Source organism: Mustelus asterias, chromosome 20, assembly GCF_964213995.1.
Source record: "Mustelus asterias chromosome 20, sMusAst1.hap1.1, whole genome shotgun sequence".
NCBI lineage: Eukaryota > Metazoa > Chordata > Chondrichthyes > Carcharhiniformes > Triakidae > Mustelus > Mustelus asterias.
The window spans coordinates 791,955-816,954 of NC_135820.1; the positions used below are offsets into that span (position 1 = coordinate 791,955).

Consider the following 25,000-nt stretch of genomic DNA (forward strand, 5'->3'; position numbering starts at 1 on the left):
CAGTACTGAGGGAGTGCCGCACTGTCAGAGGGTCAGTGCTGAGGGAGTGCCGCACTGTCAGAGGGTCAGTGCTGAGGGAGTGCCGCACTGTACCAGGGTCAGTGCTGAGGGAGTGCCGCACTGTCAGAGGGTCAGTACTGAGGGAGTGCCGCACTGTCAGAAGGTCAGTGCTGAGGGAGTGCCGCACTGTCAGAGGGTCAGTGCTGAGGGAGTGCCGCACTGTCAGAGGGTCAGTGCTGAGGGAGTGCCGCACTGTCAGAGGGTCAGTGCTGAGGGAGTGCCGCACTGTCAGAGGGTCCGTACTGAGGGAGTGCCGCACTGTTAGATGGTCAGTACTGAGGGAGTGCCACACTGTCAGAGGGTCAGTACTGAGGGAGTGCCGCACTGTTAGAGGGTCAGTACTGAGGGAGTGCCACACTGTCAGAGGGTCAGTACTGAGGGAGTGCCGCACTGTCAGAGGGTCAGTACTGAGGGAGTGCCGCACTGTCAGAGGGTCAGTACTGAGGGAGTGCTGCACTGTCAGAGGGTCAGTACTGAGGGAGTGCCGCACTGTCAGAGGGTCAGCACTGGGGGAGTGCCGCACTGTCAGAGGGTCAGTACTGAGGGAGTGCCGCACTGTCAGAGGGTCAGTACTGAGGGAGTGCCGCACTGTCAGAGGGTCAGTACTGAGGGAGTGCCGCACTGTCAGAGGGTCAGTACTGAGGGAGCGCTGCACTGTCAGAGGGTCAGTGCTGAGGGAGTGCCGCACTGTTCCGCTCTCCGCACTATATAAAGAATATTGCACCCATGGTGAACTTGCAAAACATTTACAGAAAACATAGCAGCTGTTTATTGGTCTCCCAGAACAGGCCGGGGCTCATTTCCCTCGAAAAGAGAAGGCTGAGGGAGTGACCCGATCGAGCGCTTTTAAATTCCAAAAGGGTTTCGATCGGGTCGATGTAGAGAAGTTATTTCCCCCTGTGAGGGGGAGAGACCAGAATGAGGGGGCCATCGGTATGTGACAGTCACTAAGTTTAAGTTTAAGTTTCTTTATTAGTGTCACAAGTCGGCTTACATTCACACTGTGAAAATCCCCCGAGTGGCCACACTCCGGCGCCTGTTCGGGTAACACTGAGGGAGAATTTAGCACGGCCAATCCACCTCACCAGCACGTCTTTCAGACTGTGGGAGGAAACCGGAGCACCCGGAGGAAACCCACGCAGACACGGGGAGAACATGCAGACTCCACACAGACAGTGACCCAAGCCGGGAATCGAACCCGGGTCCCTGGAGCTGTGACACCATCCAGCGCCCTGATAAGTCCAATGGGGAATTTAGGAGAAATGTCTTCACCCAGACAGTGGGGAGAATGTGGGACTCGCTTCCACAGGGAGTGGAGAGAATGTGGGACTCGCTTCCACGGGGAGCGGGGAGAATGTGGGACTCACTTCCACAGGGAGTGGGGAGAATGTGGGACTCGCTTCCACAGGGAGTGGGGAGAATGTGGAATTCGCTTCCACAGGGAGTGGGGAGAATGTGGGACTCGCTTCCACAGGGAGTGGGGAGAATGTGGGACTCGCTTCCACAGGGAGTGGGGAGAATGTGGGACTCGCTCCCACGGGGAGTGAGGGAGAATGTGGGATTCGCTCCTACGGGGAGTGGGGAGAATGTGGGACTCGCTCCCACGGGGAGTGGGGAGAATGTGGAATTCGCTTCCACAGGGAGTGGGGAGAATGTGGGACTCGCTTCCACAGGGAGTGGGGAGAATGTGGGACTCGCTTCCACAGGGAGTGGGGAGAATGTGGGACTCGCTCCCACGGGGAGTGAGGGAGAATGTGGGATTCGCTCCTACGGGGAGTGGGGAGAATGTGGGACTCGCTCCCAAGGGGAGTGGGGAGAATGTGGGATTTGCTCCCACGGGGAGTGGGGAGAATGTGGGACTCGCTCCCACGGGGAGTGGGGAGAATGTGGGACTCGCTCCCACGGGGAGTGGGGAGAATGTGGGACTCACTCCCACGGGGAGTGGGGAGAATGTGGATCTTGCTCCCACAGGGAGTGGGGGGGAATGTGGGACTCACTCCCATGGGGAGTGGGGAGAATGTGGGACCCACTCCCACAGGGAGTTGGGGAGAATGTGGGACTCGCTCCCAGGGGGAATGGGGGAGAACGTGGGACTCGCTCCCACGGGGAGCGGGGAGAATGTGGGACTCGCTCCCACGGGGAGTGGGGAGAATGTGGGACTCGCTCCCACGGGGAGTGGGGAGAATGTGGGACCCGCTCCCACGGGGAGTGGGGAGAATGTGGGACTTGCTCCCACAGGGAGTGGGGAGATTGTGGGACTCGCTCCCACGGGGAGTGGTTGAGGTGAACAGTATCGATGTGTTCAAGGGGAAGTTGGATAAACACATGAGGGAGAAAGGAGTAGAAGGCGATGGTGATGGGAGGAGATGGAGAGGGGAGGTAGGGAGGAGGCTGGAGTGGGACAGGAACACCGGCACAGAGCAGAGGGGCTGAATGGCCTGTTTCTGTGGTTTCCAACCAGTGCTATTCTCATCCCTGACCACATTAGGTCAGTGCTGGGCCTCTGCTTCCTGTGTGCACCCAGTAAGCGATTGAGAAACTATACAGAGAGTGCGCCTCTCTCTCTCTCTCTCTCTGTCTCCCCTCTCTAACCACAAGCATTTCCTCTCTCGGTTTCACAGGCTACGAGAAACTTCTGCAAAGTCTTTTTGTCGAGATTGCCCAGCACCTTTGCAGGTAAGGACATCGAGTGACATCGGAATATCGGGGAACATCCAACACGGAGAATGTCCAGGCTCCCTGCCATCACCTTGTCCTCCAATGTTCTTCCGCAGTTTGAGGCCTCCCTTCACCGGGTTGCAGAGCCCTTTGCCCTGGACCCGTCCAATGGCCAGGCCCGGGATATCCAGCCTCAGCGGGCTGTTCGACTACATCATGCATCATCGGCCCACTCTCCTCCGGCGAGCATCGCCCAGTGTATCAATCATCCAAACACCCATCCGGGTAGTGGGGTGGGTGTTCAGGATGGGGGAATAGAGGGGGCTGGATTGCTGGTGTCGGAAAGGGGAATGAGGGGTAAGACAGCGACGAAGCATGCCCCAGTTGAATATCTCATCAATGCTCACTGACCTGAGAGTGCAACCCCCACCCCACCATCACACTGCTCACTCCCTCAGCAAGGACAGGAGGGAGGAGACACATCACCATGTCATCCTCCAACCCCCAGTCCGGAAAACTCTCGGTGACGGAGAGTTCCCCCGCTCTCTGGGCCGCAGAATTCCAAAGATTCCCAACTCCTCGGAGTGAAGATATCTCTCCTTGTCTCAGTCCAAAATGGCCGCCCCCTCCCCCAGGGACTGTCTACCTGCTCCCAGTTCCAGACACTGCAGCCAGGGGTTGTTTGGGGAAGGGGAGGGGGGCAGGGGATGGGGGATTGGGGAAACAGCCTCTCAGAATCAACCCCAACGAACTCTCGGAGAATTTGGGATCTTCCAATGAGATCCCCTCTTCATTCTCAACCCCAGAGAACACCAACACATTCTCCTCCGTCTCTCCTCTTGGTGGGAGTAAAGGATCCCACAGCCACTCCTGGAAGAAGAGTGGGTGGGAAGGGGAGGATTTCTTCCCAGGTGTCCTGGGACAAATCTTTATCCCTCAACCATCGGACGGAGGAGCAGAAGTTGGCCATTCGGCCCATTGAGTCTGCTCCGCCATTCAATGGGATCATGGCTGATCTGATGTGATAATCCTCAGCTCCACTTTCCCGCCTTATCCCCGTAACCCTCGATTCCCTTACTGATTAAACATCTATCTCAGCCTTGAACATACTGAACGACCCAGCCTCCACCGCCCTCTGCGGTAAAGAATTCCACAGTTACACTCCCCTCTGAGAGAAGGAATTCCTCCTCATCTCTGTCTGAACTGAGGCAAACCCTTGTCCTGAGGTTATTCCCTCTGGTCCCAGACTCTCCCACAAGAGGAAGCAGCCTCTCAGCATCGACCCTATCAAACCCCCCTGAGAATCCCATATGTCTCAATAAGGTCGCCTCTCCGTCTTCCAAACTCCAATGAGTACGGGCCCAATCTACTCAACCTCTCCTTGTAAGGACAGACCAGGGCATTTTCTCGATGTTATGAAGTTTAATACAATGGATGTCCTCAGAAATTTGGGGGTTCAGGTGTGTAGATCTTTAAAATACCCCAAAAAGGTACAGAAAATAATCAAGAAGGCTGATGGAATGCTGGCCTTTATGTCTGGAGGACTGGCACAGTGGTCAGCACTGTTGCCTCACAGCGCCAAGGACCCGGATTCAATTCCAGCCTCGGGTCACTATCTGAGTGAAGTTTGCAAGTTCTCCCCGTGTCTGCGGAGGTGCTCCGGTTTCCACAGGTTAGGTGGATTGGCCATGCTAAATTGCCCCTTAGTGTCCAAAGATGTGTAGGTTGGGTGGATTGGCCATGCTAAATTGCCCCTTGGCATCCAAAGATGTGTAGGTCAGGTGGATTGGCCATGCTAAATTGCCCCTTAGTGTCCAAAGATGTGCAGGTTGGGGGGATTGGCCATGCTAAATTGCCCCTTAGTGTCCAAAGATGTGCAGGTTAGGTGGATTGGCCATGCTAAATTGTCCCTTAGTGTCCAAAGATGTGCAGGTTAGGTGGATTGGCCATGCTAAATTGCCTCTTAGTGTCCAAAGATGTGCAGGTTAGGAGGATTGGCCATGGTAAATTGCCCCTTAGTGTCCAAAGATGTGCAGGTTAGGAGGATTGGCCATGGTAAATTGCCCCTTAGTGTCCAAAGATGTGCAGGTTAGGTGGATTGGCCGTGGTAAATTGCCCCTTAGTGTCCAAAGATGTGAAGGTTAGGGGGATTGCCCACACTAAATGTGTGAGGACACAGGAATAAGATGTGGGTGTGGGCCTGGATACGATGCTCACACGGATGGTTGGTGCAGACTTGATGGGCCAAATGGCCTTTTTCTGCACTGTCGGGATCCTGGAAGAATGCAGAAGTTAAGCTTACAAAACCCTGGTTCGACCCCACTTGGGTGAACAGATCTGGACAGTACACCTTAGCAAGGATATACTGGCGTTGGAGGGATTGCAGCGGAGGCTCACAAGGATGATTCCTCGATTTCAGGGCTTGGATCCTGAGCAGAGATTCTGCAAATCAGACCAGTTTTCTCCAGAATTTAGAAGGTTAAGGGGTGATCCGATCAAAGTCTTCAAGCTACTTGTAGTTAAAGACATGGTGTATAAAGAGAGATTATCGCCACTGGTTGGAGATTCTAGAACTCGGGGACAAAGTCTAAACATTCGGGCCAGACCATTCAGGAGAGATGTTTGAAGCAAGCTCGAGACACAAAGAATGGACAGGTTTGGAACTCTCTTCCACAATGGCAGTTGATGCCAGGTCAGTTGTTATTTTTAAATCTGAGCAAGATAAATTTTTGTGAAGCAAAGATATGAAGGGATATGGGCCAAAAGCTGGTACATGGAGTTAGGCCACAGTTCACCCATGATCTCATTGAATGGTGGAACAGGACCGATGGGCCGAATGGCCTCCTCCTGTTCCTGCATTCTTCTGTTCCTCCATACCCGGGATGAACCTCGTGAATCCTAGAATCCCTACAGTGCAGAAGGAGACCATTCGGCCCATCGAGCCTGCACCGACAACAATCCCACCCAGGCCCTATCCCCATAACCCTACATATTTACCCGCTAACCCCCCTGACACGAGGGTCAATTTATCACGGCCAATCAACCGAACTCCTATATCTTTGGACTGCGGGAGGAAACCGGAGCACCCGAAGGAAACCCACGCAGACACGGGAAGAACATGCAAACTCCACACAGACAGTGACCGGAGCCGGGACTCGAACTCGGGTCCCTGGCGCTGTGAGGCAGCAGTGCTAACCACTGCGCCACCGTGCCACCTTCTCTGGGCTGCCTCCAACGCTTCCTCAGATAAACAGAGCAAAACTCTTCGCATAATTGGGGGAGGGGGAACACAAATGATCTGGATTTTTGTCACGTTGCTGTTTGTGGGATCTTGCTGTGCGCAGATTGGCTGCTGAGTTTCCTGCGTGACAGCGGCGACCTCGTTTCAGTAGAAAAGACACCTTCGTGACTGGCGAGAGGTGAGGGGTTCTTTCGGAGGTGGGAGGTCCACGAAAGAGAGAGACACGCACACACACAAAGCCTTCCCTCGCGTTCCTTCTTTCCAAGTTTTTCAATGTTTACTTTCCAGACTGTTGGGAGTTGAGGATTTCAGAACGGAACTCTCAAACAAGATGGACACCCTGGAACGAAGAGTGGATGGTGAGTCGGGTACATCTCTGGCGGCTCCATCCATGTGGCATTTTCCACTTGCCCCTCACCGTTGGCAACCCCTGGGCCTTCTCAGTCCTGGCCCACTGGAGAGTGGCTATACAGGAGGAGGCCAATCAGCCCCTTGAGCCTGCTAGCCCATCCAGCATGATCATGGTCGATCGCCTTCCTCAACCCCACTTTCCCGCCCTCTCCCTCGGTGCCCCCAACAATCGATTCCATCCGCCCCCTCAGTCCGGAATGTTCTGTGAGAGAACTTCCCCAGCTCTCTGGACCGGAGAATTCCAAAGAGATTCCCAACCCTCGGGGAGTGAAGACAGTTTCTCCTCAGCTCTGTCCAAAATGGCCGACCCTTGACCCTGGCACGGAGCCTTGGTCACCCTCAGGGGGAGAGGGTGTGGAACTCTCCGGAGCTTTGTCTCCCCGTTGGCTCTGGGTCTTTCTCTCTCTGGGTTTTCTGTCTCTCCCAGGGTGGGGGCGATTTAAGGTTGCCGTGAGGGACAGGATCGGAGGGAGGGGTCCAGGCCTCGACCTCCCTACATCCTGGTGCAGGAATGAACGGATCGGTGTGCTTTCCCGAAGCCCAGCCCCTCCCCCCCACTGGCACAGGGAAGTGCACCCACCCCACCCTCGGGGGATGGGGGACCATCGCCACGGTGATTCGCGGGTCTCACTGGGATTCTTTCACCTCCGCAGTTGACCGTCGGAAGATGGTGGAGATCGAGAGATGCAAGGAGGACATCAAGACTCTGAGGGAGGTGGCCAACAAGACGACAAAGTAAGAAAGGCACGGGGTTCTGACAGAGGGCACGGACTGCAGAGCTTTGCCCCTTTGGGTTTGTGCCAGCCCTCACGTGGTTCCGGGGGGGTTAGATTCCGGGCCTGGGGCATCACTGGGCAAGGCTGCCATTGGTTACCCATTCCTCATTTCCCCTCGAGGATACTGTGTTCAATCATCATCTCAAACCCCCAGGAACTGGTTCCCAATGAAAAGAGTGTCTCAGACGACGTTTCAGAGTCAACCACATCCATTCTCCCCTCACTTTATCTCCCTCACTTTATCTCCCTCACTTTATCTCCCTCACTTTATCTCCCTCACTTTATCTCCCTCACTTTATCTCCCTCACTTTATCTCCCTCACTTTATCTCCCTCACTTTATCTCCCTCACTTTATCTCCCTCACTTCATCTCCCTCACTTTATCTCCCTCACTTCATCTCCCTCACTTCATCTCCCTCACTTTATCTCCCTCACTTTATCTCCCTCACTTTATCTCCCTCACTTTATCTCCCTCACTTTATCTCCCTCACTTTATCTCCCTCACTTTATCTCCCTCACTTTATCTCCCTCACTTTATCTCCCTCACTTTATCTCCCTCACTTTATCTCCCTCACTTTATCTCCCTCACTTCATCTCCCTCACTTCATCTCCCTCACTTTATCTCCCTCACTTTATCTCCCTCACTTTATCTCCCTCACTTTATCTCCCTCACTTTATCTCCCTCACTTTATCTCCCTCACTTTATCTCCCTCACTTTATCTCCCCCGCTTTTTCTCTCTCTCTCGCTCTCTCTCACTCTCTCTCTTGCTCTCTCTCTCTTGCTCTCTCTCACTTACTCTCTCTTCAGATACGCCATTAAATTGAAGTCTCCGTCTGCGCTCGGATGGGGATAGAACGATCCCCCAACCACTGTTGTGCAGAATCAGTTTTACCATCTTCATTCTGACAAGATACATTGACCTCTGTGTCTCTCCCTCTGTCCCTCTCTCTGTCCCTCTCTCTGTCCCTCCCTCTGTCCCTCTCTCTGTCCCTCTCTCTGTCCCTCTCTCTGTCCCTCTCTCTGTCCCTCCCTCTGTCCCTCCCTCTGTCCCTCTCTCTGTCCCTCTCTCTGTCTCCCTCTCTCTGTCTGTCTCTCTCTCTCTGTCTGTCTCTCTCTCTCTGTCTGTCTCTCTCTCTCTGTCTCTCTCTCTCTCTGTCTCTCTCTCTCTCTCTGTCTCTCTCTCTCTCCCTCTCTCTGTCTCTCTCTCTGTCTCTCTCTCTCTGTCTGTCTCTCTCTCTCTGTCTCTCTCTCTCTCTGTCTCTCTCTCTCTCTCTGTCTCTCTCTCTCTCCCGCTCTCTGTCTCTCTCTCTCTCTGTCTCTCTCTCTCTGTCTCGCGCTGTGTGTGTCTCTCTGTGTGTCTCTCTGTGTGTCTCTCTGTGTCTCTCTGTGTGTCTCTGTGTGTGTCTCTCTTGTGTGTGTGTCTCTCTCTCTGTGTTGTCTCTCTCCCTCTCTGTCTCTGTGTCTCTCTCTCTCTGTGTCTCTCTCTCTCTGTGTGTCTCTCTCTCTCTGTCTCTCTTTCTCTCTGTCTCTCTCTCTCTCTGTCTCTCTCTCTGTCTCTCTCTCTCTCTGTGTCTCTCTCTCTCTGTGTCTCTCTGTGTCTCTCTCTGTCTTGCTCCCACAGGTTGGGTTATTTGTGTGACTGTTCCCCTCCAGTCAGTAACAAAAGGCTGACTGCGAGACGTGATGTCCCGACCTATCCTAAGGTAGGACCGCTTCCTTCATGAACACTTTGCGTTGATTGAAACCCCCCTGTGAACAGGAGCAAAGAGGTTGAGGGACCGTCCAGGACTGCCTGAGGAGGGCAAAGATGGGATTGAACTGACAGAAAAAGTAGATAATGGACCAGAGATGAGAAGCTGCTCAGAATATTGGACAGAGTATAAAAAAAAACAAAGAACGATGATTAGAGGGAGGAATTAGAGTTTGAGTGAAGCTAGCGAAAGTATAACAGGAGACAGTCAGAATTTCGATCGGAAAACAAAATGTAAAAGAGTTAGAAAAATGAACATCAGTCAGAGTGTCATTACTGGGGGAGTGCTGCACTGTCAGAGGGTCAGTGCTGAGGGAGTGCCGCACTGTCAGAGGGTCAGTACTGAGGGAGTGCCGCACTGTCAGAGGGTCAGTACTGAGGGAGTGCCGCACTGTCAGAGGGTCAGTACTGAGGGAGTGCTGCACTGTCAGAGGGTCAGTGCTGAGGGAGTGCCGCACTGTCAGAGGGTCAGTACTGAGGGAGTGCCGCACTGTCAGAGGGTCAGTACTGAGGGAGTGCCGCACTGTCAGAGGGTCAGTGCTGAGGGAGTGCCGCACTGTCAGAGGGTCAGTGCTGAGGGAGTGCCGCACTGTCAGAGGGTCAGTGCTGAGGGAGTGCCGCACTGTCAGAGGGTCAGTGCTGAGGGAGTGCTGCACTGTCAGAGGGTCAGTACTGAGGGAGTGCCGCACTGTCAGAGGGTCAGTACTGAGGGAGTGCCGCACTGTCAGAGGGTCAGTGCTGAGGGAGTGCCGCACTGTCAGAGGGTCAGTGCTGAGGGAGTGCCGCACTGTCAGAGGGTCCGTACTGAGGGAGAGCCGCACTGTCAGAGGGTCAGTACTGAGGGAGTGCCGCACTGTCAGAGGGTCAGTACTGAGGGAGTGCCGCACTGTCAGAGGGTCAGTACTGAGGGAGTGCCGCACTGTCAGAGGGTCAGTGCTGAGGGAGTGCCGCACTGTCAGAGGGTCAGTGCTGAGGGAGTGCCGGACTGTCAGAGGGTCAGTGCTGAGGGAGTGCCGCACTGTCAGAGGGTCAGTGCTGAGGGAGTGCCGCACTGTCAGAGGGTCAGTGCTGAGGGAGTGCCGCACTGTCAGAGGGTCAGTGCTGAGGGAGTGCCGCACTGTCAGAGGGTCAGTGCTGAGGGAGTGCCGCACTGTCAGAGGGTCAGTGCTGAGGGAGTGCCGCACTGTCAGAGGGTCAGTGCTGAGGGAGTGCCGCACTGTCAGAGGGTCAGTACTGAGGGAGTGCCGCACTGTCAGAGGGTCAGTACTGAGGGAGTGCCGCACTGTCAGAGGGTCAGTACTGAGGGAGTGCCGCACTGTCGCAGGGTCAGTGCTGAGGGAGTGCCGCACTGTCAGAGGGTCAGTGCTGAGGGAGTGCCGCACTGTCCGGAAGGTACTTTGCCACTGGAAGCTTTTCTTGGGGATTGAAGCAAGGTCTGGGGCAGTGGGCTATCACAGTGTGTGTTGTGTACTAATGTGGGATCTTTCTCTGCCACAGTACACCCTGTCACAGGAAACTATCGAAGCTCTCAAACAGCCGACATTTGATATGTGGCAGTGGGCTCCTAATGAGGTAAGGGTCCGAACAAAACCGCTTCAGAATATCGGAACTATCAGCGTTAACACAGAGGTCAGAACCGCCACTCAAATGGAGCCCGAACAAGGAGAGGTTCTCAATGCTAAACTTGTGGAGAATAATAAGAGCAGGGACCCCGGGAGATAACACTCGCTATCTCTCGCTACTCAATTCCTGCCACAATCATTTTACAATGGATTTCAAGAGTAGAGATAACGAAGTTTAAGTTTATTTATTAGTGTCACGAGTAGGCTTACATTAACACTGCAATGAAGTTACTGTGACAATCCCCCAGTCGCCACACTCGGCGCCTGTTCAGGTTCACTGAGGGAGAATTTAGCATGGCCAATGCACCCAACCCAGCACGTCTTTCAGACAGTGGAAGATATAATGTGGCCAATCCATCACGCAAACCAGCCTCCCATCCATTGACTCTGTCTACACTTCCCGCTGCCTCGGCAAAGCAGCCAGCATAATTAAGGACCCCAGGCACCCCAGACATTCTCTCTTCCACCTTCTCCCATTGGGAAAAAGATACAAAAGTCTGAGGTCACGTTCCAACCGACTCAAGAACAGCTTCTTCCCTGCTGCTGTCAGACTTTTGAATGGACCTACCTCGCATTAAGTTGATCTTTCTCTACACCCTAGCTATGACTAACACTACATTCTGCACTCTCTCCTTTCCTTCTCTATGAATGGTATGTTTGTTTGTATAGCGCGCAAGAAACAATACTTTTCACTGTATCCCACTACATGTGGCAATAATAAATCAAAAAGGTCAGAGGCTGGGAATCCTGCGGAGAGTAACTCACCTCCTGACTCCCCAAAGCCTGTCCACCATCTACAAGGACACAAGTCAGGAGTGTGATGGAACACTCCCCACTCGCCTGGATGGGTGCGGCTCCAACAACACTCGAGAAGCTCGACCCCATCCAGGACAAAGCAGCCCCGCTCGATCGACACGCTAACCACAAACATTCACTCCCTCCACCCCCGACGCACAGTGACAGCCGTGTGTACCACCTACAAGATGCACTGCAGCAACTCACCAAGGCTCCTTAGGCAGCACCTTCCAAACCCACCACCTCTACCATCTAGAAGGACAAGGGCAGCAGATACCTGGGAACACCCCCACCTGGAGGTTCCCCACCGAGTCCCAATTGCCTGCATTTGGCCCATATCCCTCTATACCCATCTTACCCATGTGACGGTCTAAATGCATTTTAAAAGACAAAATTGTACCCGACTCTACTACTGCCTCTGGCAGTTTGTTCCAGACACTCACCACCTTCTGAGTGAAAAAATTGCCCCTCTGGACCCTTTTGTATCTCTCCCCTCTCACCTTAAACCTATGCCCTCTAGTTTTAGACTCTCCTACCTTTGGGAAAAGAGATTGACTATCTAGCTGATCTGTGTCCCTCATTATTTTATAGACCTCTATAAGATCACCCCTCAGCCTCTGACGCTCCAGGGAAAAGAGTCCCAGTCTATCCAGCCTCCCCTTATAACTCAAACCATCAAGTCCCGGTAGCATCCTAGTAAATCTTTTCTGCACTCTGTCTCGTTCAGTAACGTAAGGCTTAAGCGGTAATGTGAGGTCTCTACTGAGGGTCAACCAATCAGCCCTCTCTCTTCTAGACAACAGAGGATCAGATACAGGACGCCATTCTGCCCCTTGAGCCTGTTGCCTCCTCCAGTACAATTGTCACTGATCCCCTACCTCAGTCCACTTTCCTGCCCTCTCCTTCAGCCCCAACAATCCATCAATCTTCCAGTCTGGAATATTCTCTGTGACGGATTGACCCCAGCTCTCCGAGCTGGAGAATTCCAAAGATTCACAACTCCTCAGTGACATTTCTCCTCATCTCAGTCCAAAATGGCCGTCCCCTTCCCCTGGGACTGTTTCCCCCTCCCCCTCCCTCTCCCCCCACCAGTTCCAGACACTTCAGCCGGGGGTGTTGGGGGGGAAACAGCCTCTCAGGATCAAGCCTGTCGAACCCTCTGAGAATTTTAGATGTTTTGTGAGATCCCCTCTCATTCTTCTAAACTTCACAGAACATCCAAACATCCTGATCATTAACTCCTTACAGGGCAATCCCAGGAATCATTAAATAGTGTTTTGTGGTAGAATTTGCAAGTTTATAAGTTTATTTATTAGTGTCACGAGTAGGCTTACATTAACACTGCAATGAAGTTACTGTGAAAATCCGCTAGTCGCCACACTCCCGTTCGGGGACACTGAGGGAGAATTTAGCATCTAACCAGCACGTCTTTCGGACTGTGGGAGGAAACCGGAGCACCCGGAGGAAACCCACGTGGACACGGGGAGAATGTGCAGACTCCACACAAACAGCGACCCAAGCCGGGAATCGAACCTGGGTCCCTGGCGCTGTGAGGCAGCAGCGCTAATCACTGTGTCACCGGGGCCCCAGGAATCGAACCCGGTTCCTGGCGCTGTGAGGCAGCAGCGCTAACCACTGTGTCACCGTGCCCCCGGGAATCGAACCTGGGTCCCTGGCGCTGTGAGGCAGCAGTGCTAACCACTGTGTCACCATGCCCCCGGGAATCGAACCCGGGTCCCTGGCGCTGTGAGGCAGCAGAGCTAACCACTGTGTCACCGTGCCCCCGGGAATCGAACCCGGGTCCCTGGCGCTGTGAGGCAGCAGCGCTAACCACTGTGTCACCGTGCCCCCGGGAATCGAACCCGGGTCCCTGGCGCTGTGAGGCAGCAGTGCTAACCACTGTGTCACCGTGCCCCCGGGAATCGAACCCGGGTCCCTGGCGCTGTGAGGCAGCAGTGCTAACCACTGTGTCACCGTGCCCCCGGGAATCGAACCCGGGTCCCTGGCGCTGTGAGGCAGCAGTGCTAACCACTGTGTCACCGTGCCCCCGGGAATCGAACCTGGGTCCCTGGCGCTGTGAGGCAGCAGCGCTAATCACTGTGCCACCGTGCCCCCGGGAATCGAACCCGGGTCCCTGGCGCTGTGAGGCAGCAGTGCTAACCACTGTGTCACCGTGCCCCCGGGAATCGAACCCGGGTTCCTGGCGCTGTGAGGCAGCAGCGCTAACCACTGTGTCACCGTGCCCCCGGGAATCGAACCCGGGTCCCTGGCGCTGTGAGGCAGCAGCGCTAACCACTGTGCCACCGTGCCCCCGGGAATCGAACCCGGGTCCCTGGTGCTGTGAGGCAGCAGTGCTTACCACTGTGTCACCATGCCCCCGGGAATCGAACCCGGGTCCCTGGTGCTGTGAGGCAGCAGTGCTAACCACTGTGTCACCGTGTCGGCTGTATCATCCACTGAAGGATCATGGATAAAGATGAACATTTTTTGATTTTGTTCTTCCCACAGATGCTGAGTTGCATCGAGTACATGTACCATGACCTAGGGTTGGTTCAGGAGTTCCGTGTGAACGCAATCACCCTGAAACGCTGGCTGGTAAGTATCAGTGACCCAAAGTCTGCCCCTAACTTTAACCCTAACCCGAAGTGTAAAACCCTGACCCTCACCCTACCCCTCACCGCCAACATTAACTTTAACCATAAAACCCTAACCCAAATCCTCACCCTCATCCTAACAATGAAGGCTGACTCAAACGTATTCCCACAGGGAGTGGGGAGAATGTGGGACTCGCACCCACAGGGAGTGGGGAGAATGTGGGACTCCCTCCCCCAGGGAGTGGGGAGAATGTGGGACTCGCTCTCATGGGGAGTGGGCAGAATGTGGGACTCGCTCCCACAGGGAGTGGGGAGAATGTGGGACTCGCTCCCACAGAGAGTGGGGAGAATGTGGGACTCGCTCCCACGGGGAGTGGGGGAGAATGTGGGACTCCCTCCCACGGGGAGTGGGGAGAGTGTGGGACTCGCTCCCACGGGGAGTGGGGAGAGTGTGGGACTCGCTCCCACGGGGAGTGGGGAGAATGTGGGACTCGCTCCCACGGGGAGTGGGGGAGAATGTGGGACTCGCTCCCATGGGGAGTGGGGAGAATGTGGGACTCGCTTCCACGGGGAGTGGGGAGAATGTGGGACTCACTCCCACAGGGCATGGGGGAGAATGTGGGACTCGCTCCCACAGGGAGTGGGGAGAATGTGGGACTCGCTCCCACGGAGAGTGGGGAGAATGTGGGACTCGCTCCCACAGGGAGTGGGGAGAATGTGGGACTCACTCCCACGGGGAGTGGGGAGAGTTTTGGACTCGCTCCCACAGGGAGTGAGGAGAATGTGGGACTCGCTCCAACGGGGAGTGAGGAGAATGTGGGACTCACTCCCATGGGAACTGGGGGGAAATGTGGGACTCGCTCCGACGGGGAGATGGGGGTGAGATTAAGTTGGGGGGGGGGTGGTGAGAGGAGGTTGATGTGGAGGGGGAACACCAGCACAGAGCAGAGGGCTGAATGGTATATTCCTGTGCTGCTGGACTGGATCTTGTTTTGTTCTCTCTTGTAGCTGTGCATTCAGGAGAATTACCGGGACAATCCCTTCCACAATTTCAGACACTGTTTCTGTGTGACACAGATGATGCATGGAATGATCCACCTGTGTAACCTCAAGGTGAGTGTCACAGGGTTGAGTCAGACCTGAAACTAACCCCCCGCCCCCCTCCGCACCCCCCTCCCCCCCCTGCACCCCCACCAGCCCCCCCATCCCCACCAGCCCCCCCCACCCCGGGTTTCATTCCAGATCACAGTGTCGGGCACTCCATCTCAGGAACTGCCATGAAACCGATCTCCACCTTGCTGAATAATGAGACATTCTGTTGAAGCTTTGCGCCTTGCACTCATCAGGACAAAAGCAAGAATGTCAAAGTTCAAAGGGAGCAACAGTTCATACCGCACGGGAAAAGGATGCTGCCTCGTTATGTTAGGGTCGTGGACCAGAACCCCAGCTTATATCACAAAACCAGACTGAACCCTAGCAATGTTTCTATTTTGGCATCAGTGTGAGGAAAGGATGTATCACTCCAGGAGTCAATCTACTGACCAATTCAGGATCTTTTACAGTAAAACAAACTTTATTTAATAACATAGTTTACTATAACTCTAACAAATGAAGCAGCTTAACTATTCACAGTTGAACAATATTTGAAAATGGAAAGGAAACAACTTTAATTTATAACTTATCACTATTTTAGTTCCAAATAAGCAACATGCCTCTTACAGACTTTAAAAGTCACTTTAAATACAGTTAGCAACTATAAATATATTGAGTGTAGACAGTCCTGAAGCTTTCAGAAGAGATTTTGAGTTTCAGGAGCTTGTAAAATCCTAACTTCAACCAAACTTCAGCTGCGAACTAAACTGCTTTCTGCCAATCCTTTTTCTCCCTGCTGCAGACTCAGGAGTGCACATAAACCAACCACATCATCACGTGATCCTATCAATCTCTCTACTCAGAAATCCCAGGAGAACTTAAATAAACAAAAGTTCATTAGCTCTACTCAACATAACCACTTGCAAAGTTAAATTGAGTAATTATCATGCTCTCCCAAAACCTAAGTGTGCATTCCCACCAGACAAACCGACTACCTATAGCATAAAACTGAATTTCTAAACATTCCCCTGAAACACAAAATAATACATATGTATCCATATAAATCGCACTGATATTGTCATGGTTGGCAAGTTGACTATGATAGGCCAAGGTGTTGCCTTGAAAAATGCACCCAAAAAAATATTGTTCCCCACCACCTGCCCCCACGCTTTTGTCCAATTCAAGAACGGCACAATGCCTGGATTTCTTCCTTTTGTTTTCTGAGGCAGTGTCACTGTGTCTGAATATGTGGAAGTTTCTAGCGAGTGCAAGTGTGTCACCTTGCCACGTCTGATAACCTGAAGGTGGTCATTCGGCCGAATCTCGGCACACTCAGGATTGCCCAGTAAGTGCTGTTCGATCACAGAATCACATCTACCGTGAGGTATTAGTCCCCGGGGCTCGCGGGCACGGACTGGACGGATACAGTGCTTGCTGTGAACAGTCGAAGGGGTATGTGCGCTCTGTGACGGACGGTCGGCATGGCGACCTGCGCCCTTTTCTCGTGTGATCTAGATATTTGTTCCCCTCGAGATTTGGTGCTCTCGTGAATCATTACCTCGCGATGGTAGGACATCGTGTCCCCAGTTTCCACAATCCTCGAGTTTGTTCTGCCCGCTTGCGGGATCTGACGCTCGGTTCTCTGTCCTCAGGACCAGCTGAGCATGACGGACATCGTTATCCTGATGACATCAGCAGTATGTCACGACTTGGACCATCCTGGCTACAACAACGCGTGAGTGCGACTTCCCATTGTTACACGGCATTCCCGCGTGGGAGCGGAGTTCAGCAATGGGATTTGATCGATTACTGTCACATGTGTTAGTATACAGTGCAAAGTATTGTTTCCTGCATGCTATGGTGGCACGTTGGCACGATGGTTAGCACAGCTGCCTCATAGAAATCATAGAAACCCTACAGTGCAGAAAGAGGCCATTCGGCCCATCGAGTCTGCACCGACCACAATCCCACCCAGGCCCTACCCCCATATCCCTACATATTTTACCCGCTAATCCCTCTAACCTACGCATCCCAGGACACTAAGGGGCAATTTTTAGCACGGCCAATCAACCTAACCCGCACATCTTTGGACTGTGGGAGGAAACCGGAGCACCCGGAGGAAACCCACGCAGACACGAGGAGAATGTGCAAACTCCATAGCACGAGGAACCTCAGTTCGAATCCCGGCTTGGGTCACTGTCTGTGCGAAGTCTGCACGTTCTCCCCGTGTCTGTGTGGGTTTCCTCCGGGTGCTCCAGTTTCCTCCCACAGTCCAAAGATGTGCAGGTCAGGTGGATTGGCCATGCTAAATTGCCCCTTAGTGTCAAAGATGTGCAGGTTAGGTGGATTGGCCATGCTAAATTGTCCCTTAGTGTCCAAAGATGTGCAGGTTCGGTGGATTGGCCATGCTAAATTGTCCCTTAGTGTCCAAAGATGTGCAGGTTTGGTGGATTGGCCATGCTAAATTGACCCTAGTGTCAGGGGGATTAGTAGGGTCAATATGCGGGGTTGCAGGAATAGGGCCTGGATGGGATTGTGGTCGGTGCAAACTTGATGGGCTGACTGGCCTCCTGCACTGAAGGGATTCTATGGATTCTGTACAGACAAAGCATACCGTTCACAGAGTACATAGGGGAGAAGGAAAGGAGAGAGTGCAGAATGTAGTGTTACAGCAATAGCTAAGGTGTAGAGAAAGATCAACTTAATGCGAGGTAGGTGGTGCGCGATTAAATCACACGGGAGTCTAGATTACCCGGGAAATAAAGGCTTTTATTACTAACAAGAATGGAGCCACTATACACAATACAATCCCAGACTAAAGGGTCACCAGGCAGTGCGGTGACCTTTATACTTCCCCAGGTAGGCAGAGCCAACTGGAGTGTACCACAGAACAATGTCAACAGGTAGAACAGCCCAACCCTAACCCCAACAGTAATTACAGTAACATATCTACAAACACCCATAGTGCTGACCATCCATGGCTCAGCACTCATAGTGGTAACCAACTATGGTTCACCACAGTAGGTCCATTCAAAAGTCTGATGGCAGCAGGGAAGAAGCTGTTCTTGAGTCAGTTGGTACGTGACCTCAGACTTTTGTATCTTTTTCCGACGAAAGGAGGTGGAAGAGAGAATGTCCGGGGTACGTGGGGTCCTTAATTATGCTGGCTGCTTTGCCGAGTCAGCGGGAAGTGTAGACAGAGTCAATGGATGGGAGGCTGGTTTGCGTGATGGATTGGGCTACATTCACAACCTTTTGTAGTTCCTTGCGGTTTTGGGCAGAGCAGGAGCCACACCAAGCTGTGATACAACCAGAAAGAATGCTTTGTATCGGGCATCTGTAGATGTTGAATGGGAGAGCAGGTTGGAAGGCCAAATGGCCCACTCCTGTTCCGAGTTTCCACAATGGACAGACTGAAACACCACTCACTTTCTCGAACAGATACCAGATTAATGCCAACACGGAGCTTGCAGTTCGCTACAACAACATTTCCCCGCTGGAGAACCATCACTGCGCTGTAGCCTTTCAAATCCTCTCCGACCCAGAGAGTAACATCTTCGGAAACACAGACCCTGAAGTCTTCAGGCAGATTCGAGAGGTAGGGCGGGTCACTGCGAGTGGACAGACTTGTAATATTTCGAGGTGTGCTTGGAGCACACTTCACCAGGGCCTGGTCCTAAATAAGCATAGTGAAGAAAGAGACAAGAGGAGGCCCCATTCAGCCCCTCGAGCCTGTTACACAGGAACAGGAGGAGGCCCCATTCAGCCCCTCGAGCCTGTTACACAGGAACAGGAGGAGGCCCCATTCAGCCCCTCGAGCCTGTTACACAGGAACAGGAGGAGGCCCCATTCAGCCCCTCGAGCCTGTTACACAGGAACAGGAGGAGGCCATTCAGCCCCTCGAGCCTGTTACACGGTAACAGGAGGAGGCCATTCAGCCCCTCGAGCCTGTTACACAGGAACAGGAGGAGGCCCCATTCAGCCCCTCGAGCCTGTTACACAGGAACAGGAGGAGGCCCCATTCAGCCCCTCGAGCCTGTTACACGGTAACGGGAGGAGGCCATTCAGCCCCTCGAGCCTGTTACACAGGAACAGGAGGAGGCTCCATTCAGCCCCCTTTGTGCCTGTTACACAGGAACAGGAGGAGGCCCCATTCAGCCCCCTTTGTGCCTGTTACACAGGAACAGGAGGAGGCCATTCAGCCCCCTTTGTGCCTGTTACACAGGAACAGGAGGAGGCCATTCAGCCCCTCGAGCCTGTTACACAGGAACAGGAGGAGGCTCCATTCAGCCCCTCGAGCCTGTTACACGGTAACGGGAGGAGGCCATTCAGCCCCTCGAGCCTGTTACACAGGAACAGGAGGAGGCTCCATTCAGCCCCCTTTGTGCCTGTTACACAGGAACAGGAGGAGGCCATTCAGCCCCCTTTGTGCCTGTTACACAGGAACAGGAGGAGGCCATTCAGCCCCTCGAGCCTGTTACACGGGAACAGGAAGAGGCCATTCAGCCCCTCGAGCCTGTTACACAGGAACAGGAGGAGGCTCCATTCAGCCCCTCGAGCCTGTTACACGGTATCAGCCCCTCGAGCCTGTTACACAGGAACAGGAGAAGGCTCCATTCAGCCCCCTTTGTGCCTGTTACACAGGAACAGGAGGAGGCCCCATTCAGCCCCCTTTGTGCCTGTTACACAGGAACAGGAGGAGGCCCCATTCAGCCCCCTTCGTGCCTGTTAGACAGGGATAGTTCCTCTTCCCCACAGTGTAACACCATCGAGTTCGCTGACATCTAACCTCCTCTTATCTGATTCTGACTCTGTTTGCGTTACCGATACCTGGCTCTCTCCCGATCTAGGGAATGTTTGATCTGATCTTGGCAACGGACATGGCCAGGCATGGAGAAATCCTGCAGGAATTCGCTCGCTGTGTGGGCAACTTTGATTATCAGGACAGAGAACACCTCCGGTCGGTAAGTGAGGGAGCATCAAGGCCGTCAACCCCTCAGAGAATTTTATACCTGTCACCCAACTGACCCTCGAACAATCACACCCCATCGATTTACTCATCAGCTCGCCTGCATCCGAAGAACCGGAGCAGGCCATTCAGCCCCTTTGAGCCTCCTGTCTGGAACAAGTCTTCAGAGGCAGCAGTCCCTTCACCAAAATCCCTTTATTGACAACTCCAACAGCAGTACACAGAGTGCTATCAGTCAGCAGTCTACCTTCGAGAGTGCCAGAGGAACTGACAGTCCTGGTTAAATACAAGGAAAAGACTCCCTGATTGGCCCACCAATTGACTCCTTAATCAGGGAGCTCATATTCCAATCGGCCAACCTCAATGGCCTGATTGAAGTCATTACGCTCTCAATGAGATCATGGCTCACCCTCTACTTAGTTCCATTGCCCCACACTCTCCCCGTATCCCTTGACATTTTGAACATGTAGAAACCTTCCCATCTCAGCCTCCCGCATTGTCAGCGACCAAAACTTCCATGGAACGCCCCCTGGGCAAAAAGTTCCCCAGGTTCCCCGCCCTCTTGAGTGAAGAAGTTTCTCCTCATCTCAGTCCGACAATGGCCCACCCCATAAGCTGAGACTGTGACCCGTGCTTCTAGAACCACCTCCCCACTCCACCGCCCCTCTGTTCAGTCTGTGTTTCTCTCTCCACAGATGCTGCCCAACCTGCGGAGTCTTTCCAGTATTTTCTGTTTTTAATCCTTTGGGCGACCCAGATTCGAATCGTGCCAGGGCAGATGGTGGAATTTGAATTCAATAAAAATTTGGAATTTAGAAAAATTCATTTGTGGGACACGGGCGTCGCTGGCCGGGTCAACATTTACTGCCCATTCCTAATTGCCCGAGGGCAGTTGAGAGTCAACCACATTGCTGTGGCTCTGGAGTCACATGTAGGCCAGACCGGGTAAGGACGGCAGATTTCCTTCCCTGAAGGGAACCAGATGGGTTTTTCCGACAATGGGTCATCAGTAGATTCTTAATTCCAGATATTTTTTATTGAATTCAAATTCCACCATCTCCCATGGTGGGATTCGAACCCGGGTCCCCAGAACATTAGCCCAGTTTCTGGATTAATTGTCCAGCAATAATACTACTAGGCCATCGCCTGGTTAAGGATCCACGGATGACCATGAAACCATTGTTGATTGTCATTAAAAGCCCATCTGGTTCCCTTTAGGGAAGGAAATCTGCCATCCTTACCCGGCCTGGCCTACATGTGACTCCAGAGCCACAGCAACTGCCCTCCGAAATGACCGAGTGAGGTACTCCATCCAAGGGCAATTAGGGATGGATAATAAATGCTGTCACACTCCAATGAGGCCCAGATCCCAAAAATAAAATCCAGAAGCGATGAAACGTTAGGTTCTGCTTTTAAATTTAGGGCCTGGTTCCTCATTCTCCCAATGAGAAACTTCACTCCTCGTACTCTATTGGGACTTTATTCCCTGGAGCGTAGAAGATTGAGGGGAGATTTGATAGAGGTGTATAAGATTTTGATGGGTACAGATAGAGTGAATGCAAGCAGGCTTTTTCCGCTGAGGCTCGGGGAGAAAAAAACCAGAGGGCATGGGTTAAGGGTGAAAGGAGAAAAGTTTAAAGGGAATATTAGGGGGGGCTTCTTCACGCAGAGAGTGGTGGGAGTGTGGAATGAGCTGCCGGATAAAGTGGTAAATGCGGGGTCACTTTTAACATTTAAGAAAAACTTGGACGGGTTCATGGATGAGAGGGGAGTGGAGGGATATGGTCCAAGTGCAGGTCAGTGGGACTAGGCAAAAAATGGTTCGGCACAGCCAAGAAGGGCCAAAAGGCCTGTTTCTGAGCTGTAATTTTCTATGGTTCTCTGGTACTCCCCTCCCCTGGATGGTTGGTGTCCACAGGGATCATGACCCCTGGATCCTCCTCATCCTCCCCCCACCTCAAATCCCTCTCCAGCCCGACTGGGCAGGAATCGCAGCCGTCTAGACTCACTCTCGGCTGCAGGGACCAGTGTCTGACGCCCCCCCGCCACCGCCCCCCCCCCCCCCCCCCGCCCCCCCCAACCCCCACCCCCTCCCGGCCAGACGTTCGATGTGGTTCCCCTTCCAGGGGGTCAGTCCTTCACTGCCTCTGACTCAGATTTCTCCCTCACCAGTTGAAACAGATGCTGATCAAGTGTTGCGATATCTCCAACGAGGTGAGGCCAATGGAGGTTTCGGAACCCTGGGTGGACTGCCTCCTGCAGGAGTACTTCATGCAGGTGAGGTCGGGGGCGGGGTGGGGATGAGGGGTTGGGGGGCGGGTGGTGGGGGGTGCGGGGGGGGGATGAGGGGGTGCGGGGGGGGGATGAGGGGGTGCGGGGGGGGCGGGTGGTGGGGGGGGCGGGGGGGGGGGATGAGGGGTTGGGGGTGGGGGTGGTGGTGGGGGGGGCGGGGGGGGGATGAGGGGTTGGGGGTGGGGGTGGTGGTGGGGGGGGCGGGGGGGGGATGAGGGGTTGGGGGTGGGGGTGGTGGTGGGGGGGGCGGGGGGGGATGAGGGGTTGGGGGTGGGGGTGGTGGTGGGGGGGGCGGGGGGGGATGAGGGGTTGGGGGTGGGGGTGGTGGTGGGGGGGGCGGGGGGGGATGAGGGGTTGGGGGTGGGGGTGGTGGTGGGGGGGGCGGGGGGGGATGAGGGGTGGGGGTGGGGGTGGGGGGGGTGTCATCAGGTTTTGCAGCTTCCGTTGTCTGCTTCAGATGTTCAACTGACCTCAGCACCGCTCGGAGGTGACGGGGCTTTCGGAGGGTTGTAGAACATAGAAAACTACAGCACAAACAGGCCCTTCGGCCCCACAAGTTGTGCCGAACACATCCCTACCTTCGAGACCTACCTATAACCCTCCATCCTATTAAGCTCCATGTACTCATCCAGGAGTCTCTTAAAAGACCCGATTGAGTTCGCCTCCACCACCACTGACGGCAGCCGATTCCACTCGCCCACCACCCTCTGTGTGAAAAACTTACCCCTAACATTTCCCCTGTACCTACCCCCCAGCACCTTAAACCTGTGTCCTCTCGTAGCAGCCATTTCCACCCTGGGAAAAAGCCTCTGAGAGTCCACCCGATCTATGCCTCTCAACATCTTATACACCTCTATTAGGTCTCCTCTCATCCTTCGTCTCTCCAAGGAGAAAAGACCGAGCTCCCTCAGCCTATCCTCATAAGGCATGCCACTCAATCCAGGCAACATCCTTGTAAATCTCCTCTGCACCCTTTCAATCTTTTCCACATCCTTTCTGTAATGAGGCAACCAGAACTGAGCACAGTACTCCAAGTGGGGTCTGACGAGGATCTTATATAGCTGCATCATTATCCCCGGACTCCTCAACTCAATCCCCCGATTGATAAAGGCCAGCACACCATATGCCTTCTTAACCACCTCCTCCACCTGCGGGGCCGATTTTAGAGTCCTATGGACCCGGACCCCAAGGTCCGTCTGATCCTCTACAGTACTAAGAGTCTTTCCCTTAATATTGTACTCCTTCATCCCATTTGACCTGCCAAAATGGACCACGACGCATTTATGTGGGTTGAAGTCCATCTGCCACTTCTCCGCCCAGTCTTGCATCCTATCTATGTCCCTCTGTAACTTCTGACATCCCACCAGACTATCCACAACCCCACCAACCTTCGTGTCATCGGCACACGGTTGTGTTTGGAAGAGTTTCAAAAAACGTCAGCCACCTCGTCTGTCACAGCTCAGCTTGGAGCAGCTTCTCTGCTCCTTTGCTCGGAGTCATCACCCTGGATTAATCAATCAGGCACAGTGAGCGTAGATGAGTTGCCAGACGCATGTAAATTAACATGCAACAGTGGAACAATGCACTACGACATGTTGCAATTTGATATGAAAGAAAGTAATGACGAGGTGGCCATTCTGGTAGAGCAGGTACAGGGTGCACTGTATAGAATTCACACTGTACCGGACAAAAAGTAAAGTGGCGCAGTGGGCAAGACAGAACCCATTAATCTATACAAGATATCCAACCAACAGACTCTGAGTCACGGGGATGTGGGATCGACTCCCATTGCAGAGATTACAGCGCATCATCCAGGCAAAAACTTCCCAGTGACAGTGCTGAGGGAGTGCCGCACTGTCAGAGGGTCAGTACTGAGGGAGTGCCGCACTGTCAGAGGGTCAGTGCTGAGGGAGTGCCGCACTGTCAGAGGGTCAGTGCTGAGGGAGTGCTGCACTGTGAGAGGGTCAGTGCTGAGGGAGTGCCGCACTGTGAGAGGGTCAGTACTGAGGGAGTGCCGCACTGTCAGAGGGTCAGTACTGAGGGAGTGCCGCACTGTGAGAGGGTCAGTACTGAGGGAGTGCCGCACTGTCAGAGGGTCAGTACTGAGGGAGTGCCGCACTGTCAGAGGGTCAGTACTGAGGGAGTGCCGCACTGTCAGAGGGTCAGTGCTGAGGGAGTGCCGCACTGTCAGAGGGTCAGTGCTGAGGGAGTGCCGCACTGTCAGAGGGTCAGTGCTGAGGGAGTGCCGCACTGTGAGAGGGTCAGTGCTGAGGGAGTGCCGCACTGTGAGAGGGTCAGTACTGAGGGAGTGCCGCACTGTCAGAGGGTCAGTACTGAGGGAGTGCCGCACTGTGAGAGGGTCAGTGCTGAGGGAGTGCCGCACTGTGAGAGGGTCAGTACTGAGGGAGTGCCGCACTGTCAGAGGGTCAGTACTGAGGGAGTGCCGCACTGTCAGAGGGTCAGTACTGAGGGAGTGCCGCACTGTCAGAGGGTCAGTGCTGAGGGAGTGCCGCACTGTCAGAGGGTCAGTGCTGAGGGAGTGCCGCACTGTCAGAGGGTCAGTACTGAGGGAGTGCCGCACTGTCAGAGGGTCCGTACTGAGGGAGTGCTGCACTGTCAGAGGGTCAGTACTGAGGGAGTGCTGCACTGTCAGAGGGTCAGTACTGAGGGAGTGCCGCACTGTCAGAGGGTCAGTACTGAGGGAGTGCCGCACTGTCAGAGGGTCAGTACTGAGGGAGTG

General features: G+C 53.9%; 1 protein-coding gene across 1 annotated transcript in view; it reads left to right on the forward strand.

Moving 5' to 3' along the window:
• LOC144508719 (high affinity cGMP-specific 3',5'-cyclic phosphodiesterase 9A-like) overlaps positions 1–25,000 on the forward strand; it is a 33,594-nt gene that overhangs the window by 4,123 nt on the left and 4,471 nt on the right. Inside the window, exons 2-12 of the mRNA XM_078237028.1 lie at positions 2,682–2,736; positions 6,248–6,318; positions 7,024–7,105; positions 8,768–8,849; positions 10,394–10,468; positions 13,822–13,908; positions 14,916–15,020; positions 16,652–16,734; positions 18,441–18,597; positions 19,850–19,963; positions 22,141–22,245. Of these exons, the coding sequence (XP_078093154.1) occupies positions 2,682–2,736; positions 6,248–6,318; positions 7,024–7,105; positions 8,768–8,849; positions 10,394–10,468; positions 13,822–13,908; positions 14,916–15,020; positions 16,652–16,734; positions 18,441–18,597; positions 19,850–19,963; positions 22,141–22,245 (1,016 nt within the window). The remainder of the gene's footprint in view (positions 1–2,681; positions 2,737–6,247; positions 6,319–7,023; positions 7,106–8,767; positions 8,850–10,393; positions 10,469–13,821; positions 13,909–14,915; positions 15,021–16,651; positions 16,735–18,440; positions 18,598–19,849; positions 19,964–22,140; positions 22,246–25,000) is intronic.